Source organism: Zonotrichia leucophrys, chromosome 1A, assembly GCF_028769735.1.
Source record: "Zonotrichia leucophrys gambelii isolate GWCS_2022_RI chromosome 1A, RI_Zleu_2.0, whole genome shotgun sequence".
NCBI lineage: Eukaryota > Metazoa > Chordata > Aves > Passeriformes > Passerellidae > Zonotrichia > Zonotrichia leucophrys.
In genome coordinates, this window is record NC_088170.1 from 24,075,477 (window position 1) to 24,095,939 (window position 20,463).

Here is a 20,463-nt window from a genome sequence, read left to right on the forward strand (position 1 = left end):
TCTACAACCACAAGGTCCTTTTATTTTCTTCAGTGCTTCTGGATGGCTAAATGGCTATGGCAGGAAAATCATAATTAAAATAGTATGTACTTCTTTAAGCAAGTGAGCAGCAGTCTGTGTTCCTCCAATGAGATCAGGCAAATATAGAACATCTTTTAGTGAGCCACATGGCTATTTATAATATGCTATTCCTAGGAAGAAAATCACAGGCTATTAAATGGTCCCATCCAGCCCAAAATGAAGCACTCGTAATTTTGCCAACAAAGACATCCACAAATTCATAACTCTTGGCTGCCTTTTGCCTTCAGCTGCTTTCCTCTGTGCTTGTCCCCTGCCTGGAGATGCAGCGAGATACTAAAGGTGATGGGAGGGCTTTGCTCTGGTCCTCTGTGCTGCCTAGTCTCCTTCCTTCCTCCTTGCTGCTGCATCCTGCTCTGCCCACGCAGCCCCTTCCCAAACAGCTTCCCTCCCTGCCTTCCTCATCAATGTTCCCCCAAGATGTTCTCTAAGGGAGTGCACTTCCCAGGTTAGATCTGCTGTGTACAAGGGGTGGGGGAAGGGAACACAACCAGAGAAAAGGACTTAGCAGAAAGGGCAGTTTAAAACAATTTTGGCTACACTAGGCTGTTTGTGGTTGTGATCCTCGCTCCTTCCTCTTCAGTGCTAAAAAACCCCAGGAAAGCGTGTGTCAGACTGTGGGGCTGAGTCCAGCACCATGGTGTCTGCCCTGTGTTAGCAGACACAATTCAGGGGTTATGATGCTTCTGAACCTTGTATGGGCCAACAGTCCATATCTCTGCCAGCTTAAGGGCGTAGGAGTCTTACTCAGAAGTTCAGACTACTTAGCCTTGTCAGTGCCATTATACACAGGATTTATTGAGCCACAGTACCACAAAATGGTTTGGATTGGCAGGGACCTTAAAGAGTACCTACTTCCAAACCCCCTGCCATGGGCAGGGATATCTTCCCCTAAGATGAGGTTGCTCAGAGCCCTATCCAACCTAGCTTTAAACACTTCTAGGGATGGGAAGGCAAAGAATTTCTTCCTAATATCTGATCTGAATTTGCTCTCTCTAAGTTTAAAGTCATTATCTCTTGTCCTATTATTACAGACCCTGGTAGAAAGGCTTTCTCTGTCTTTCTTATAAGCCCCCTTTCATATTGAAATGCAGCAAAAACATGTCCCCAGATCCTTCTCATGGAGGAACAGCCCCTCCTCTCTCAGACTTTCTTCATAGGAGAGGTGTTCTGTCCCTCTGACCATTTTCATGTCCCTTCTCTGGATTCACTGTAGCAGGCCCATGCCTTTTTTGTCCCTGGGGAGCCCAAAGCTGGATGCAGCACTCCAGGTGGGGTCTCACCAGAGCAGAGCAGAGGGGCAGAATCCCCTCCTTGGACCTGCTGGCCACGCTGCTTTGGATGCAGCCCAAGATACACTTGCTTTTCTGGGCTCTAAGTGCACACTGCCAGCTCCTGGTCAATTTTTCATCTATCAATATCCCAAGTCCTTCTTACCTTCATTCTCATGCAAGGCTCACATTTAATAGCAGGGAATTATCTGTGATCTCAAGACACTGGTTTATGGAAATGTCTGTGTGGAAGAGCGTTTCAGGAGGAAATTTGTTCAAGGAGGGAGGTTTCCTCTCCTGTGTCCCTAGTGTCCAGAAGGGATGTGGCCACAACTACAGCACCTGTGGGTGTGCACCCTCTGTCTATTTGCTAGCCTGCACTGCCAGCTACTCTGTGAGCTGCTGGGCTCTCTGCCTCTGAGACTCTTTGGGCTGTTGCTTGGAAGAAACAGACCCCGGTATCCCGAGGGCTCAGGGATTGTGACCATCTTTGCTCGGGTAGCAATGAGTGCATAAAAGGTTCTTTACCCTGCCCTCTGGCTTGCTGCTAGTGCAGCTGCATGCAGTCTGCTCCAGAATTAATGTGATGCAGGGTTTGGGATTATTTTTTTTTAACCTGAGGCCATTAGTCAAAACACTTAAACAATGAATTGACGCACACTGGAAACTCTTTTCATCCTGTCTGAGGAGCCAAGAGCAAAGTTATCGGATGTCATTCCAAGAATGTGCCTTTAAGGTTAAGAATGTGCAAAGTTTCTCGATGTCACAGTAAGTCTTGAAGATGCCTCACATCAAACATTTCCTGTTTCTGTTGCAAAATATAAAAAATGAACTGGGAAAAAAAAGCAAGCTGAGCAGACCTGTGGGTCTGTCTTTTTACAAATTCACACAGACCATGGCTGTATTTACATCCTGGGCCAATATTTTGAGTGGATTGTCCATTTTCTCATATTACTGTCAGATCCATTCACCCCTTAACTTACACTAAACAGCTAAGAAGGAAGTGGTACCTGGACCTACCCTGCCTAGGAACAGCTCTGTCCTGTCTCAATCCCTGCTGGAGCACTTATTTAAAACTCTGTTTCCAGGGAGAGTTACATGGGCCATTAATTAAACTATTTTCCAGCATAACTTTCTGCCACCATATGCAATTTGTCTGGGTGCTTGTTTGGTTTTTATTGAACATGCTGGGCAATAGGAATGCATTGGTAAGTCACTACAACATTACTTGTGAGTCTCTCAAGTCAGCTCTTTTCTTCTTCCTATTGCTCGATTCACTTTGGTAGAAATGTGGTCACGGACCCATGTGATAAAAACTCCACATGAGAGTGGACATCCTTGAGTGTGTTCATTCCAGTAGTAACTTGTGTTTGGAAGATACAGCTCTGAGTGTCCAGGAACTTGGTGGAGATAGGATATCAGGGATAAAACACTCAGTGTACCTCCTAGCCAGGTTCCTGGATCCCAGGTGGTCAGACAAAACCATCCTAATCTCTTTTTGGTTTTGGTGGATTTTTTGGTTTTTCTGGGGGTTTTGAGTGCAATGTGATGCACGAAGAAAAAACTGCTGGCCAGCATAAATGAGGAAGACAGCCTCAGCAGTGATCCTGCTCTGCTCATGACTGTACCCCACTGCTAACATTGGCCATGCTGGCAGTGCAACACCATGATGGCCACAGTCAGCTCTTGCAGCCACGTCTAATGGGTTATAAGTTCATTTTGCCAGCTTCATGACACGTCTAATGACCCTCTCTCACACATCACCTGCCCATGACCACCATGTCAGCACTGTGACAGCAGGGGAGGCCAGTCTCATTGAGCTTTGTCCATGTAACAGTGACTCTTGGCCACTTTATGGACCCATGATCTGATAGGGCAGGCAGTGGCTACTGTAGTCTTAGGGGCTGCTAAGCTTTCCTTAATAATCATGACTATAAACTGACTGCCCGGCCAGTGAGATCCATTCTGTAATATGGCCAATTGGGAAAAAAAAAGCAACAAGAAAAGAAAAGACAGGTTTTGGTTACTGAGTTTTATCCAGAAAAATGTCTTTAAAGATTAAAACAGAGACATACTATTTGTCTCAGGCAATGCCTGCGAATATGAAGCAAGATCTCTATAGTCTATACAGCCTGAAACTTGAAAAACTACAGAAATGTACAAATCACAATATTTAACAATTCTTATAACAAGCTTTGTGTCATGGAAATTGCTGTTATGAATGCTATATTTGGGTCAGATTTCCATTCTCTTTCCAAGTTTATCTAGGATACTAATATGTAAAAGAAAGTTAATTAGGCAGATCCACTCAATAAAATTGTGTTGTCAGTTAATCATGCTGAAAATCTGGGTTGTTTTTTTATGTCTGAAATAGAGATGTTAAAAGAGGCAGCTGAAACCAGAGTTTGCTTTCAGTTCTCTATAATGGATTGTAAAAGCAATAAGAAAAAGATTTTTTCATAATAGAAATACTAAAATGGGGAAGAACTCTTCAAACCTTTCTCAATAAGACAGATAGATATTCAGAAAAGAGGTTTGGAAATTTGCAGTTGGTAATTTAAAACAGAGTAAGCATTTTTCTCTCAGCTATTCCTTCTTATTTTGTTGCTGAGATTTTTAGGTCAATAACTCCCCTTGGAGAATTTTACACTCTAAGCAGTTCATGTTGCCCTGTAAAGCTCATATTACAATGTCTAGTATGATGAAGCCATACGGGAGGGGAAGGCAGAGGAGATAATACAGTCAACTATATGGATTCTGGTCCTTCTGCACTTCATGGTTCCAGTACCTTTCAGAGCTCTTCACAAAATGAAAAATTCTGTATTAACCCTTTGGCCTAAGCTATTTTTCAGCATTTGCACCCTATGTATTTTTTCATTTAAAGAAGACACACATGTCAGAAGCAGTTAAGATACTTGCAAGGAGATTATATGAACTGTACCTACTGCAGAAGAGGAGACTACTCTATTCTTGGTACAGTTCTGTTTATTTACTTTATTCAAAATCCTGTTTCTCCAAGCAGAAGAAGAAAGAAAAGTACAACCCAACCAACAGTTTCCACTGTGCACAATACCCACATCCTCCTTCAAAACACAAATCCCTCTTCAGCCATGGTTTCACAAAACAAAGCACTCTGCAACAATGCTGGCTTACACTGTTCCTGCTCCCAAGCTGTGAATTCAGTCAGGGAATTGATCTGACTTCAGAAAAGTCTGGAACAAATGCCTTGGTATTTTCTTAGGCTGAGTAAATTTGCCAACTCAATTCAAAAGGACCCTCAGCACAGCTGATGAAATAGCAACAACACCAGATTTGTCCTTCTCCACTGCTCATAGAAGCTACACATTCAGTGAGCCTGCATTTCTTTGTCAACCCAGGCTCAAAGAAAATCCCTTGTCTCCAGATTGTCTCACCTCTCTTATGTCCCAATGGGATGATGCAGACAGCAAGCAGAAAATTTTAGAGGGGGAAAAGAGAAGTGGCAAGTGCCCAGCAACTACAGGGTTGTCATTTCATTCAATGGAAGTTTCACCCAGAAGACAATATGATTCGTTATTCAGGACCTAAATGCATATGTTACCTTGATTATTCAGTTAATGTGGTCATGAAAGTCAGCAAAAGCAATTGCAGCCAGTAACATTCAACTGTGAAAATGTTTTCAGAATCATTATAGAAGAATTACTGATCATTACCAAATCATTTTGGTAATTATTTCAGAATCATTGACTGATTTGTGGTTCTTCTGGAACTCACCGATCCATTCGTAGCTGGCAGACAATGCTCAATGCATCTACAACTCCCTCTTCCTTTAACTGCTGACAACCAATGGCTGTGGCAATAAAACATCCAGTTCTTCCTATACCAGCACTGAAAAAAAAACAAAATTTAAAAGGAGAATGAAGTTCACAGATCCAGGAACTACATGAAAAACACTAAATAGCTATGAAAATAGAAAAAAAAAAAAAGAAACTTGCAATTGCTACAATCCACAGTTCCTGGGTGCATGTCCAGCAAGGATGACTTCTCAGCTCACTTTCATAAAGAGAAATGAATGTGGGCACTGTTGCTGCAGTCCAGTTGTGGGTATTGTGAGGCTTACATTTTTTCACATTGCATACAAGTGTATGGTAAGAAAACCAAGTTTCATTAGCACTACAAAATCTGAGTATTCTCAGGCTCAGTCCATGCAAATGAGGGAGATATGTACTGAAAAGGAGGAGACACCAACCTAAAACCAAAATTCAGTAGGGCTTTTTAAAGTCCTCAAAGTATACAGGGGTTCTGCTAACCATACCTCTAACCATGGAGGCAAAAAGGACCTAGACCCATGCTGATGAAGTTAACTCTCTCTCCTGTGATTCTGCAGGATGGTGAAGGACTTGGTGCCATAGCTTCCCAGGTTTTCGTGATGCCTGCTGACAAACAGCCACTTTGGCATTTTTTTAAATCCCTGAGGCCTCAACAATTTTGAGAATCTCTGCCCCACTCTGTTTCTTGCTTAAGTAATGTAGAATGCAGTGCACCTCATGGCTTTCATGCTAAATGGCAGGAAAACTGGCGGAAAATATTAAAAACTAATTTTGGGTCCATGTCTTCACTCAGACAAAAAGGGAAGAAACTGTCTGACTGGAAAATGGAGTGTGAGATTTGTAGACCACAGTGAACATATAGATAGCTGAGTTGTGACTGAAGAACCATGAATTTTAATCACAACTGGGATGATATCTTAATCACAATTGAGATGATATCTCTCTTTAATCAAGAATAAATTGCTGCCCATGCTTACAGACCTTATTGTCATATCACTCATCTCAGACAGACATCCCATTCTTCTGAAGACCTTCATTACTGAAGATCTGTACTAGAAAAAGGGCAATCTCAACAGCTATCCACAGATTTCTTCATTGTTAGGGAAACGACAATCCCTGATAAATATAGCTGCATAAAATTTGGGAAAGTTGCTTATTCATCACATTCTAGTTTTCAAAAATTATGGGTGGTTCAAATGTGTCTTCCATTTTTCTAAATCTCCTAAATATGGAACTGGAAAGTTGTTGAAGATGAAAAGTCCTGATTTAATGTACTTCTAGGAAAAAGAAAGAAGTATTATCCTGACTGTAAGAGATGTGTCATCACTGTTATGAGACAAACCAAGTAAGAAAACACTGATTTTTTTTTTTACTTTCTGTTTTGCTTCATCTACTTCTTTCCACCAATATAACAAATCCAGTGCTACTTCCTATTATTTGAATTGCAACATGGGGTAATGAATCGATATAAAGCAATAAAATAGAATTAAAGTCAAATTATTAGAAGGTCATCCTCTGGTGCATTATAATTTGTGTGAGTAAAGCTCTATTCTTGAGTACTGAATAGCACTTTGCTCTTGAATATCCAACCAACTGCTTTCGTGAAAATGGTCACAAATTGCAGAACTGATGTGTTTTGGTCTCCAAATTTGTACCTGATTCTTGCTCCTCAAAAGTGACTTGCTTTGCAATATGCTTTGCCTACTGGTCACTAAAAAAGTCAATTAACATGAAGAGGAACTGGGGAATTTTGTTTTTCCCCAAACACATTCTTTAGGAGGGCTATTTGCTGCAATTTGCTGCAGCCTTGCTTTAGGCAGTCACTGAGGAGAAGGGCTGGCCAATTACCTGCAGTGCACAACGACAGGCCCTCTGTCCAGGGATTCCAGCCTGTCCTGTTCCACGTCCAGCATGAGCTGCAGCAGAGGCTGGGCGCTGTCGGGGGTTTTGTGGTCCGGCCAGGACGTGTACCAGTAGTGCTTCACGCTGCGGGACTGACTCCCTTGCTGGAAAGAACACCAAGACTTTATATGAACAACTGTTTTCTTTTTATTTCTTACACCGTTATGGTAAAAAGGCAGTAAAAATGTCAAGAGAGATTAAACATTTTTTTATATTAGACTTGGAAGATGTAACTGATGTGCTTCCAGACACACAATTACAAGAAGGGTTTGTGCACCTGAAAACTTGGCTGTTTTTCCAGCTGTGTTAATTCTGTTTTATGACTACTGATTTTTCCAGATGTGTAAGTTCTGTTCATCTGGCTACTGACCTCATGAGTGTATTGTCAATTGGGAATTGTCAGATGTCTGTGTTATATTAGCAACAACATCTGGAGAGAATAGCTTGATGTGGGCTTCTGAATGTCTAAATTATTATATTTTTCTATCTTTAAAGGTCATTATAATGTTCTGATACTAAAATTACAAGAGTATTGAAGTTAAAGATGTAGAAGAACTGCCCTTCTAGATTAACAAGATATCCCAGTTTGTTCAGTTATTCTCTCCAAAAGAGTCTGCTACCACTTACTTCAACAAGGGGGTTAAATATGGGCTAGGTTAATTAGTACTGGATGATATAATTTCTCCTCACTTCTCAATGCTGGAGCTGAAACACTACACAAATTTTCCCAATACATTATTTATTGTAATGCTCTATCAGGAGCAGCAGGTCAATCTGATAGCATGAGAGTGTAATAGGGGAGTTAACTCAGAAGAGGAGCATCTGTCTTATTTTCCACAATTAATGTGTAGTGAGAACCAGGAAAGCATGAAGATTTCTTTATATACTTCTTTTTAGCTTCTCAGATAGGCTGTAGTTGCACTCAGCACACAACATGAGCAGTATATCTTTCTTTAGAATGATGCTATGCTAGTTTTTTCATTAACTAAAATCCTTTTACTTTGCCCTGGCGATGCTAAAAGGGCCTCAAAACAAATGCAGTTCAAGAAAATGAAACTTGCACTCTTTTTTGAAGCCTTTTTTATTGCCAGTCATACAAAGTGGCAATACAATAAGTATTCCAGTACTTTGGCCTCAACCCTACCTTGCAGCTTCATAGCTCCTCCTGCAAAACTTTATACCCTTTAAAAAAGCCAACACTCTAACTTCATTTAACAATAAAAAAAAGAGAGCATTGTGAATGAGGTTCCTCAGATGCAGGTAATTACCTTTATTGTAAGCTGACGGACAGTGTAGTTTTTGCATTCTTGCACACTGTTAACAAGAACTTCAACCTTCCCATAGATTCCTCTTTTTTCTGGCCAATAAAGCACACATTTCTGGAAAGCAAGCATCAGTATCATCAACAAACTGAATCCTGGAGCCATATTCATATCTAATTTTTACACAGAATGTGTTTTTCTGCAAAATTCAGATTAATTCAACTGAAGTGTTATTCATGTCAGGAGTACTCCTAGATAAGATTTTGCAGAGTTTTCACTGAATGACTTAGGCCTGGTTTTCAGGATCTGAGTTTTACAGTATAGATCTCTTCCACAGAACAATTTGCACAGCTGTCTTTATTCTTAAAAGCTAAGTGAAGCTTAGTTATAGGAATTGTTTTCCACATTCAAAATTAAAGAGTTTTTTTTCCTAGAAAACTCTAAAATTCAACTTTTGAAGTTTTGTCTTTCCAAATGGGATTTCCTTCTGAGCAAGAGATCCAGAATTTGTCCTCTGCCCACAAGACCTTTTATCTTATTTACTCTCCTGGGCCCTGATACAAGAAAGCATTTAAATGTGTCTTTAGATCTTCCTAAACTCAATTTGCCTTAATGGGTATGTTAAAGTATTTTGAAGATCCTGAGTTGTTTTACTACATAACTTACTGGAAATTGGTGTTAAAAAAATTCTTCAGTCTTGCTAGAGCTACACAAAATTTTATGCAGAATTCTTAAGGAATCAATAGTTTTACACTATATCAGCAATTTATCTGACAAACTTCTACTAAAAAGGAGATGAAGAAGTGGTACTTACAAGGCAAATAATTTTACTTTCTCCTTGCAATAGTTTGCTTATATTCTTCACTATTCATTTAAATTAGAGTATCTCCACAGGCTATATGAAAGCAAATACCTCTGTTGTATAAATACTTCTCTAGAAATGGATGCTTATTCCCTTAAGAAAATATTTCACATTTTCTGAAATAATGCTGCCCAGTCCAACTCATTCATTAAATAAAAAGACTCCCCAGCATTTAAAGGAAACCTTCTATTTTAATATCCAACACACAGGTATAAAAACCCGACCAACCAACCACATAAGAAAACAAACAAACAAACAAACAAGCCCCAAACCCCAAGAGAACAGTTCTACAATAACAGGAATCCCAGAAAGACCTTGTTTGTATTTCCTCATAAACTCTTGCTGAAGCAACTGGTATACATGTAGATAGATAGTAGCCTACATTATGCAGCAAAACGAAACAATGCCTTTAATATAATTAATAGCCATAAAGCACAACTTTCAGTAAATACTGCAAAAATTATCCAGAAAAACAATCAGTGGAATGCAAGGCTTTACCACCAGGTGTGATATTTAAGTTGCTCCCTGATACCCCAATAGTGGATTGAACTGAATCGTCTCAGTTGTATAAATGCTTTTCTAAAAATAGATGCTCATTACCTTAATAGTGTAAGGTGTGTGAAAGCCACATTTCCTGAAATAATGCTGGCCATTCTGACTGGCTTCGTTCAAATCCTGTCTTTTGCAGAACTACTCGAACATCCTAAATTTGCTGTCTCCCCGAAGAGATCAAGAATGGCAATAAAATACTCAGAAATTTGTATGAAAAAGAGTGTTCACAAGTTCCACAGTCTACCCATGTGACACATAGAGTTACTATCATCTGCCAGATCTGCAGTTCATGCCCCTCCCTGGGAGTGTAGTTTTCAGTGCTAATATGGGAAAAAGAAAAGTCTAAATACACAATTGTGCCCTGACAATCAACAATAGTTGAGTAAACTCCTGAGACTTCTTGATAAATGTGAGCATGCAATGCTCACTACAAAACCTTCAGGCACTCCAGAGGAGTGTTTTTCTTGACTCTTTCCCAGAACTGGAATTGGCAACTTGTGCTGGGTGGACAATGAAATGTGGCTGTTCATTAAAATAACTTTCATTTAACAGTCTGTCTACATTTAGTGAGATACAATGGATTATTTTTAACACTGTTGCTGTGCATCCTTTAAAAATACTGCTTGTTGCTGCTTTAAAAATAGCCTTGAAAATACAGGTGGGGTAAGCTGATGCAAGCACTTCTAAGGAGTGGGGAATGAACATATTTTTGAAACTTAACCGAAAAAAGATGGTAGTAGAAGTGATAAATTATTATATATACATAAAAGAATATACAAAATCTCAGGACCATAATAAAAAAAAGTAAACTGCCTCTAGCTGTTACTTGTACATAAAAGAAAATTTTTCTCTGGTAGGAACATTTTAAACCTTTTCAAATATCTGATATAGTGGATGAAGTGTCTGGTGTCCAGCTTCATGTGTGCAAGCAGTAAAAACTCACTGCACACAGTATTTATCAGAAACAACCAAACATGGCCCCTCCCCACCCCCAACCAAACATTCCCTGACAAACAGGAAGTTTATACAAGAAACATTCTCTCACATGACTTTTAATTGATTTCAGCCTTTGCCCTTCCCCCTGCGGCAGGGCTGCAGGCTTGGGTTTCCTTCCATTCCCTCTCCTGTCTCCTGGCATGCCCTGTGCCATGCCCACTGGGTGCCAAGCCTCATGGGACTGTTCCTGAGGTGGATCTCCATAACTGAGTGGGATGTGGCCCTGCCATGGTCTGGGGCTGGCACCTCTGATTTATCACAGGCAATGTTTTCAACTTTGCAGCACTGTGCCTACTGCAGGCTGGTCCCCAGCTCTGCCAAATGGAGGGAGGCTGCCCCAGGTGACATGGTGTTTAGTGCCTTAACATTCTCTGGATTTGGACCCTGAACAAAATTAGTTTAAAAATTCTCAAATATTTGTGCAGTTGCTTAACTTCAACTCTGCTTCTGGGGTATTTCTCCATATAGCTATGCCTATAAATTTATACCTTAAAGGTACCAATAACAAAACAGTAAGGAATAATAACAGCAAAGCTGCAATTCCAGAATCCCTTTTACTCCTGCCCTCTATTTACTGTCACTACTGACTCAAGCATGAGAGGTACACTATAAGGGGGCTTGCAGGATTTGCCTTCGTATACTGAAATCCTCACAGTTAGCCCCAAATCTTCCCAAGTTTTTTGAAAACCTGTATATGGTACCAATACTCAACTAATAAGTTGACTTCAAGGAGGTTTATGTGAAGTCTGTAAAAGGTAGGATTTCTGAATTCCAAAATCTACTTGGCTGTACATATGTGGACCATATATAGACCAACTGGGAAAAAATGTTACATGAAATGTAGCATGAGCCTTAAACAGTGAGTTAACAGGATTGTCCTAGATAATTACTAGATTATCTAATTACTAACGAGATTTGCATTATCAGAGTAATTTGATGCATCAGGCAGTATTAGTTCTCTACTCTTGCAGAATGCTGTACAAGATTCTTTACTTACACTTTCCAAAATATGTTTCCTGTTTAACAGGTAATGTTGCTAGTAAGTTTTGAAGGCAGAATAAATGCTTATTATTGATGTTGTACATAGGTCAAGGACAAAAATCAGCTGATACAACAGAAGTCTATAAATTTCTCTATGAAATATATATATATTTCTTACATCTCATATATTTATCTAAATTCCACTGCTCAGTTGTTCTGACTAAACTCAGTAATATATGAAAATTGTATGTGCCTTGTGTGTAAAGCTTTGGAAGATTGTGCCCTAGAATATTAGTACAGAATTAGAGATGGTCACCTTCACTTAGTGATTTATCTCATTCTCTCAAAATGGGATGGATCATCCTCTGGAGGTGAGTACTGCTCTTCAGTGACCACAAAGGGTACCTCAATCAGTAGATGAGATGCCTTTTTCCTCACAGTAACTCCAAAATCATGGCCTAGTTTCCAAGTTTATCACCAGTTATTCAGGCAGAAGCTCCTTTGCTCTGGACTCTCCTTGCACAGGGAGATTTTCAATTTTTTCAGACATTCTGCAGTTTTGGGGACAGGTTTTACAAATTCTGCATGTTTCCTTTCTACAGCTGAAATATTTTTCTCAGCACTCTGTACTCATTTCTTAATCAATCTTGCAAAAACTCATACTTACCACAGCAAGTCTAAACCATTTTTTCATCTGATACATGGAAGTAATCCTATAGTAACCTTTATATCATAATTTCACACAATTCCCATCACTAATGCAAATTTGTTACATCAATATTTTGAACTAGGACACTAATGTCCCAAATAATCTTTTAATGCAAAATAAATTAATTTATTATTGAGATTAAGGTTTCTCATGTGTCTCTCATTTGAGAGGTCCTTTATTATACATTACTTCATACATTATACTACATCATAGTTCAAATGAAGGCTGAGTGGTGTTACACCTACTGAGGAATACAGCCTATACATAAGAGTCAGGTATGGTGGTTTATTTGTTCAGGAGTGAATGTGGAAGAGTGGATAAATATGCTTGCAGATATGAAGGTACTTGTATATCTGTATACTACAGATGTACCTCCCTGAAAATGATGGAAATAAAACAGACCCCAGAAAGGAAAAAATACCAAGTGTTACTATGCTAAATAAGATCTTCTTTTGCCTTCTCTATAGAGGGCAAATATTTTAGCAGTGAAGATAATATGCTGAGCAAGGCCAATAAGAGTTTGCTTTCTTTTCAATGGCAAGCAAGGTATAAAGAGGAACCTGCTGACAGTGGGAGAGCTCCTAAGGTTTCTAGACAGGACAGCTTGCACAAACACAGCCTCTCTATATAGCCTGGGAACAACTTGAGATTCCTCACCCTTTCTATGTGGAGGAAATTACCATTGCCAGGCACAACAATGCCTATAAACACCAGTGCCTAGAGCCTGCGTAACTCAGGTAAACACAGAGCTTCCTGACATGATGAAAACCACTGGACACCTCTTTCAAGTCATTCTTCTTACACAGTGTCAGATGTGAGTGTTTAAACAGTCAGCATTTCCTCAGTGAAATACTTACTCTTTTGGTCTATTAGCTTGGTCGATTGCTATGCTTTCATGATGAATCCTAAATGTGGGATTCTGAACACCTCTTTGAACAGTCCAGTGCAAAATGGCACCAGGTTTGGGAATAGGTCTTGGGACATTTTACAGGACCCACCTACTTTTCACATACAGTTTCTTAAAATCCCCTGGATTTTAAGTTCATGTTAGAAGTCCAAACTCATGCTGTGAAAGAGGAAAGCAACAATCAAGGGCAAAAAAAGAAGACTATGTCTACTGAGTTCATATTTAAATGGAGCAGTGAGTTTGAGCCCTGGGAATGCACTCAGACTCTTGGTTCTTGATCACTCAGACTAGAAACTTTGCCTGAATAAACTGTGGCTCTACCATCATGCACCTGAATTTGAATAGCAGGGGCGTGAGTGTAGCAGGGGAAATACAGCCCTGGTGCTTTTGACTGTGTGCTGAGACGTGATTGAGGCACCTTCCTGGAGCTGGGAATCATTACTAAGTCTGGACTCAAGAAGAAAGTCCATCTCCTTTATTTCTGACTCTCTCTTGCCCACAAGCCCTGTAAACCACTTTTTTAGCATTCAGTCTCCAGAACAGGTTTTTTTATTGGCCTTCTGCATGGGAGGGTGATTTTTGTTTGTAAATTTTGGTAGTCAGAAATATGGGCACTGGCACTATCAAAGAAAGCCTGACAAAAATTTACATGATTACTTAATAAAAATATTGAAGATATAGTTTGGAATTGATGCAAAAGTCATGGAATGCATAACAGGCAGTTAGTTGGCCATTAGCCACTAAAATAAAATTGTCAAGTCTAATTGTTACCAAGGTAAAGAGTATTATTTCAATTCTGTCCAAGTTCCTCTGTGGTGTTGGCATCTGGGAGCCCAAAGTGTATTTCTGGGATGGTCCAGAAGATTTGTAACATTGGGAATGGATTAAATCCCTGACATTATAGCAAAGTGCAAACTTCAGCCATGTCAAAAAAAACCATGTCCAGAAGATTTGTAACATTGGGAATGGATTAAATCCCTGACATTATAGCAAAGTGCAAACTTCAGCCATGTCAAAAAAAACCCTGCTAAGCACAACATTAACCATCTAGTCTTTATATACCAGAACGTAAAAACAAAGTACAGAGGTGGCCAACAGATAAATGAGGTGTTCCTTAAAAAGTAAAAAACCCAACAGCATGGATCTAGAAAATGGAATTCTTTTTTGTAATACATAATGTCTTACAATGGCTATGCTATTACACTTGATGTACTTGGCTACCCTCATTATTTTGCATGTCTTATTAACAGATTATTGAAGAACCAGTTATCTGCTAGCTTCCTTCTGTATCTTCTAAAGTCCCTTCCATAGTATGCAGCCACAGGAATAATTTCTCAATTTTGCCAGTTGTCATACCTCATTTTTTTCTTTCAGCTTTGTGATCATAACAATGACAGGGCTGTCTTCTTGCCAAACCATCTGCCAGAAATCATTCACGGTATTAATCATGGGTCCCTGAGTTGCAATGAAAGCCTTCTCTTTACCTCCATATCCCTAGTTCAGAAACAGACACAAAAGCATTTACTTTAAATTCATGTGATCAATCTATATTGCAGGTGAATAAAAGAGCAGAAGGGGCAGAAAAATTAACCTGAAAAAAAAAATTAACTGAAAGAAGTTACAACTAAAAGAAGAGCAGATCAGAAATTTTTCAGTAGAACAGTTTTTTCTCTGGAAATCAATCTGATGAACTCCTGAGGATACAACAATTCCTCTCAAATTTCCCTGCTTATTTGGCTTCTTTTAGATAACTCCCTTCTTCAAGTTATTGGGACTTTCCTCATCCAGTGGTACTTTAATCTATAATTTAAATTGCAGCAGTGTTTTCAAGCTAGTTTATAGTCAATAAGCCACAGGAAAGAAAAGAAGAACTATAAAACTCATATCTACAAAGACTCTCCTATACCTGTTTTCTAAAGAAGAAGAGACTTTATGAAACGTTTTAGGAAGGACAACATATATAGGGAGCATAGGGAGTTCCAAGACACACATGATATTCAGGAAGTCAAAGAAAGGTCAGAAAAACAGTGAGGAAGCAGAAGAGAGAGAAAGACAAGAAGAAATGGCAAAAACAAGACATATCTTCCTATTTTTTGCGTGAAAAGGAGAAATTATGGCTTTGTGCAGTGATAGGGTGCCCAACAGTAATGCAGGAGAGAGCCTGGCAATCTCTGAAGGGAATGAGTGAATGGAAAACAGCATGAGGTGGTGTGGGAGCCTCTGGCCTTGGGTCTTCCTTTTGGGAGCCTTTCTTCATGACAGCTGCTACTCATTGCATGAACCAGTGGGATAATCCTGAGCTGGCACAAACTCTCCTCCAGCCACTCACCAATCTGCCTGAACATACTTTGTCCATGCCAGGTCTGTCAGGATCCCAGCAAGCCCAAGGATTTTGTATACATGGATGTGAAATTTCATTTCATTGCATTTTTTTCCACAGTTGCTGACAGTTCAACTGGTGTTAGTAGCAGGAGGAATCACCATATGTGAGAGTGAAGGGGGCTGGCATAGGGAAAAGGGAGACCTCAGAGGACTCAACATATGGCCTGGCTCTTGGATATGATGTCACTGCTGTCCAAATAGAACCACTCTGCTTACTTACATGATGATGTCTTCATAAGAAATGATGAAAGTACAGGATGCAAAGTGAGGCAGGGTAAGGGGCATGGTGCTGTGTACCTACACGTTATATACTGTTAATTAAAGAAGCAACATCATTGTAGAGCTCTGTGGCCAAATTTTCATTGCACTATTACTTTTATTCCAGTGGAGGGTCTGGATAATAACTCTATAGAAAACATTTAATTTTGTAGGTAGAGGATTACACTCCTAAAATATGACTAAATTAGTTTTTTGTAGTCTATTTAGCATATATTCTGTCATGAGTTCAAGAAAGCTCTGTGTGCAGGTGTGTGTGTCTGTGTGTGTGATCAAGGACTATAGCAGACCTGACACTTATAAATACTGCTTTTAATCAGGATTCATGCTGGTTATGTCACTGTGTCATGTGACCAGTACAGGGAGTAAAATGTGAATGGCTGTGTTGTGGGCACATGTGAATATTTATACTTGTCTGTTTTTGTACCTTTTCACAAACTTGTTACAGTATTTATTTAATTAACTGTTAATTTCAGGACTATCAATTGGTATCTTGAAAGTACTTGTAGCCCTCTTTACTGTAAGGCAGTAGGTCAATATGAAACAGTAAATACAAAAGTAAACAGCAATGCATGTGTTTCTTAATGCTTTTTATAAACTACTTGGTAATTTTTTAATTGAAACCATTTCTGTACATTCATGACTTTGTGCTCTTTGTTAGAAATGGCTTATGAAACTATTTCTATCACACATATGCAGACAAAAAGATGTGACATATCAATGAAGATGGTAAGAATAAAATAAATGGCACCTCAGCAAACCCAGCTATTCACACGGCAAATGAAATATCTTCTCAAAAGTACATGAAGAGTGTACATTTACTTACCCTAATGTAGTTAGCATTTATGTAGGTACTCAAGGAGTCAGATGGATTTTTTGGTTTCAAATACACTCTGCTTAGAGGATCTAAGAGCACAAGGAAGATGGAAATTAATAAGAAAACCCATAGTTAGAAGATTCCTAAAGAGAATCAAAGACTTTCTGAAGGAAAAAACCTACTGTTATTTGGGGCTGTCAAGCAGTAAAGAATTACACACCAAATACTTCCCTCTGCAAAGGATCATGCCATGTAACTAAGGCAGCCCTGTACTGCACAGTGCTGGGCTGTGCAGAACCCCCTCAGCGAGCTGTGGGCACTGAAGCAACTCTGTGAGGCCCAGGCAATGCCCAGTAAGGTTGGGTCTGCCCGTGCTGTCTCTGAAACCTGTGTCCTATCAATGCACCGTGGCTCATAATCACACCAAGCTCTTTGAGCTTTGGTACTTTCATCAGAAACTGTAGTGTTCAGTGACTGCACTGCACAGTTGGATTTAAATTAAGAAAAGGTTCCTCTGCCTGGGATGAAATAAAATATACATCTTTTATACCACTTTAAGTTGACTGTAAGGAGCTTGACTAGGTAACCCATATTCTTCCCTTCAGTCTTGTGTCCTCATCTGATACAATTTGTGACCATTTATGTGTACTGGACTAGAGACACAATGCCAAAATAGAGGAACATTTTTCGTTACACTCTTCTTTCCTTCAGTCTTGGATGCTCTAGAATGGAGTGGGGGCTGGTTCTATTGAGTAAAGAGCTGGGGGTTCTTAAATCCCTCCTGGAAAGGAAGGGTTTACTTCCTGATGATGTGATCCCACCCCATGCAATACCATTTTGGACTTAAAGCAGCATATTCTCACGTATAAAATGTAACAGAAAGGGGGAAGCAGGCAGAGAGCAAGATGCCTATGTTGGGGTTTTCTAGGGATGCACTTGACTTTCTTCACATTTTACTGAAAAAAATATTCTACCACTAAAAACATGATACTGAAATATTTCCATGCTAAAAAATTTTTTTTCTTCTGGCAATTTGCTTAAATACTTAGTTATAATCAGCAGGGTTTTTCGACAGTATACAGACACATTGGTTTGGAAATAGTCTCTGGATAGCTCCTCTGCTGAGTGCAATCTAGGCAATGCATTTAAAGATACATATGTGGGCACTGAGCTGGAAAGAGATCAAAAACACTGCTTAGTGTGTGGCACTGCTATTTACACAAAAAATATAAAACTGATAAATATACATATGCTGCAGCAAAACCTAGTATTTTCAGAGTTGCTTCTGGATTTCTTTTGTGACTTTTCATTCTCTTCCTAAGAACACGATAAAACCTTTGCAAATCAAAGGAAGGGGAGGGATGATCCCAAACATACTTTATGTCCTTTTCCCACTGGAGATCATGGGAGCACCTTGGACAGGAGTGGAGGCGTAGTAGAACCCAGGATAATGTTTTGAAAGTATGTTTCTTAAAATATGCAAATGACTGCATGACTTCAAGTTCTGCACATGGAAGTCTTATCTTCTGTGGTTAATAGCACTATGTGAACCCTAATTAACTTGTGTTAAAATATCTTTGCACTAGTTTTCCTAACTTTTTTCACTTAGAGCTTTTTTTTTCCTTTAACAATATGAGGACAGGAAACCTCTCATTTCTTTTCAGCACAGAGTGGTTATTAGCCACTTCCACAAATGCCTCAGGCTACGTGGCCTTGAAAAAACACCCGCTTCCTCTAGTTCACACAATGCCTCTGATTCTTGTGTTGCTTGACCCCTACCTTAAAAAACCTCTTCCAAGCAGACCCAACATCCAATTTAATTGCCATGTCTTGAGATAAATGCCTCTGTTACTAGGGAGCAGCTAAATCAGCTTCACAATTTCTAAGACCTCCTTCCAACTCCAATCAATGAAACAAACACTGCTTCCGAACAGGAATCTTTTATAAATTAACAGTCATGATCAGTTATGAAATAGGCAAGTGCTGTAAACTGAGCCCTGAGAAGAGGAAAGCCTGAGCAATGCTAGAGATCCAGGCCACTAGGCAATCATCAGACACAAATGGAAGTCATTAGCTTCCTCCTGAATGACAAATACCTTGGACATAATAATCTTATCCTTAAGGATGGCAAAGTCTTGGAGTCTGAAGCTACAGCAGAAAGACAGATGTTGACTGCGAGATGTTGAATTCATCAATGTCTATAAAGTGTCTGAAAATGCACTGGTGCTGCTAAATACTTATAAGTACTAATAAAATATGCCTTCTATAGTTTTAACTGAGGCAAAATCACTGCTGTTTTTTCCCATGTATCTAGGAAGTCTAGGATAGCTCTCTCAGTGGACTAGAAGGTGCTTCTTCTAACTCCACCTTTAACAAATTAATGTTGTCCTGAATTTATAATGTTGGAGGAATAGGAGGGTGTTAAAGGGAATGTAACTTGCCTCCATGAGAGTGGCTGGTGCAGGGAACAGGCAGGGTTATATGGTAGCAGTGCTGAACAGCCTCCTGCCATGCCATGGGTACTGCAGTATCATTCACTCCATGAACTCCATTGGTGTTTTCATTAGGGAGCAGAACTGGAGCAAATATGACTGTTTGTAGTCAGGACTGGCGAGTGAAAGGGAGCTCAAAAATGTCAGCATCAGGAGAATAGTTTTCCAGCATCTGTTTATATGCTTTCATAATAAAGTGCTTTGATCATATGATTTAACCTTCTCCTTGTCTTTAGAGGAATGTCAGAGCGAGTGTTAGCACAAGCCACAGATTGTGGGCTTCTGGGTCTGACCCCCTAAGTGGTTTCTATCTTCATATTAGTGTGAATCTGCTGCTCCGCCCAGGGTGTTTTCATACAGCCTTTTGACTTAAGGTTAATTTTCAGAGATGGACAGGGTATGGTAAACTAATGGATGTGTTGCACATACAAAGATACCCACAGAACAGTGTTAAACGACTTGCTCCTTTGTAAGCAAAAGTCCATGCATACTCTGAAATACCACAGGAATTCTGCTTCTGGTCTGAGATGGACAAGTGAGACAGGAAGTAGGAAATATGTAGGGCTGAAGAAGTAGCATGAGATATAGAAGTTAGTAGGAAGCTGAGGTCCTGCTACAAGGACATGTAGTGGGGGCTGCAGGAGACAAGCAGGCAAAGTTGAAGATGCAGAGTAAGAGGATGAGGAATGCGCAGCAGGGCTGCTATTCTGCCACAGGAATGTGGCTGTGGTGAAAGACTGGGAAATCGGTGTGCAGGACTGGAAACCTGCTCAGAGGGTGTGAGAAATACTGTAGATTGGTGGCAGAGGGAATGCAGCTAAAGATACAGAGCAGGGTTTAACAGGAGCTATGGGTGGGGTCACAGTCAGGAAGAAGGAAGGAGAAATACTGATGTTAGGGAACTGCTTAGCCTCTCGACTCTGATCCCACACTGAGCCCTCAATAGTTGAATTAGAATATTATTGTAATGCACTTTACATTAGAGAACTTAAAGTGGCGTCCCGGTGTTTGCATAAGAGTGTTGGCTATGTTACACTGCAACTGAGACATCTGTCATAGAAGTGTAACATCTCCTGTACTTTTTAGTTTTCCATATAGAATAATTTTCAATAGGCATTAGTTGTATTTCACATAAGTGTGTCTGGCTGGGTGGTATCTTCTAACATA

At 39.7% G+C, this 20,463-nt stretch overlaps 1 protein-coding gene across 1 annotated transcript in view; it reads right to left on the reverse strand.

Moving 5' to 3' along the window:
- Positions 1 to 20,463, reverse strand: part of PTPRR (protein tyrosine phosphatase receptor type R) — a 138,765-nt gene that overhangs the window by 2,413 nt on the left and 115,889 nt on the right. The window contains exons 9-13 of the mRNA XM_064701941.1: positions 16,814 to 16,893; positions 14,686 to 14,823; positions 8,329 to 8,439; positions 7,007 to 7,164; positions 5,103 to 5,216 (exon numbers count right to left, since the gene is read on the reverse strand). Coding sequence (XP_064558011.1) covers positions 5,103 to 5,216; positions 7,007 to 7,164; positions 8,329 to 8,439; positions 14,686 to 14,823; positions 16,814 to 16,893 — 601 coding nt within the window. The remainder of the gene's footprint in view (positions 1 to 5,102; positions 5,217 to 7,006; positions 7,165 to 8,328; positions 8,440 to 14,685; positions 14,824 to 16,813; positions 16,894 to 20,463) is intronic.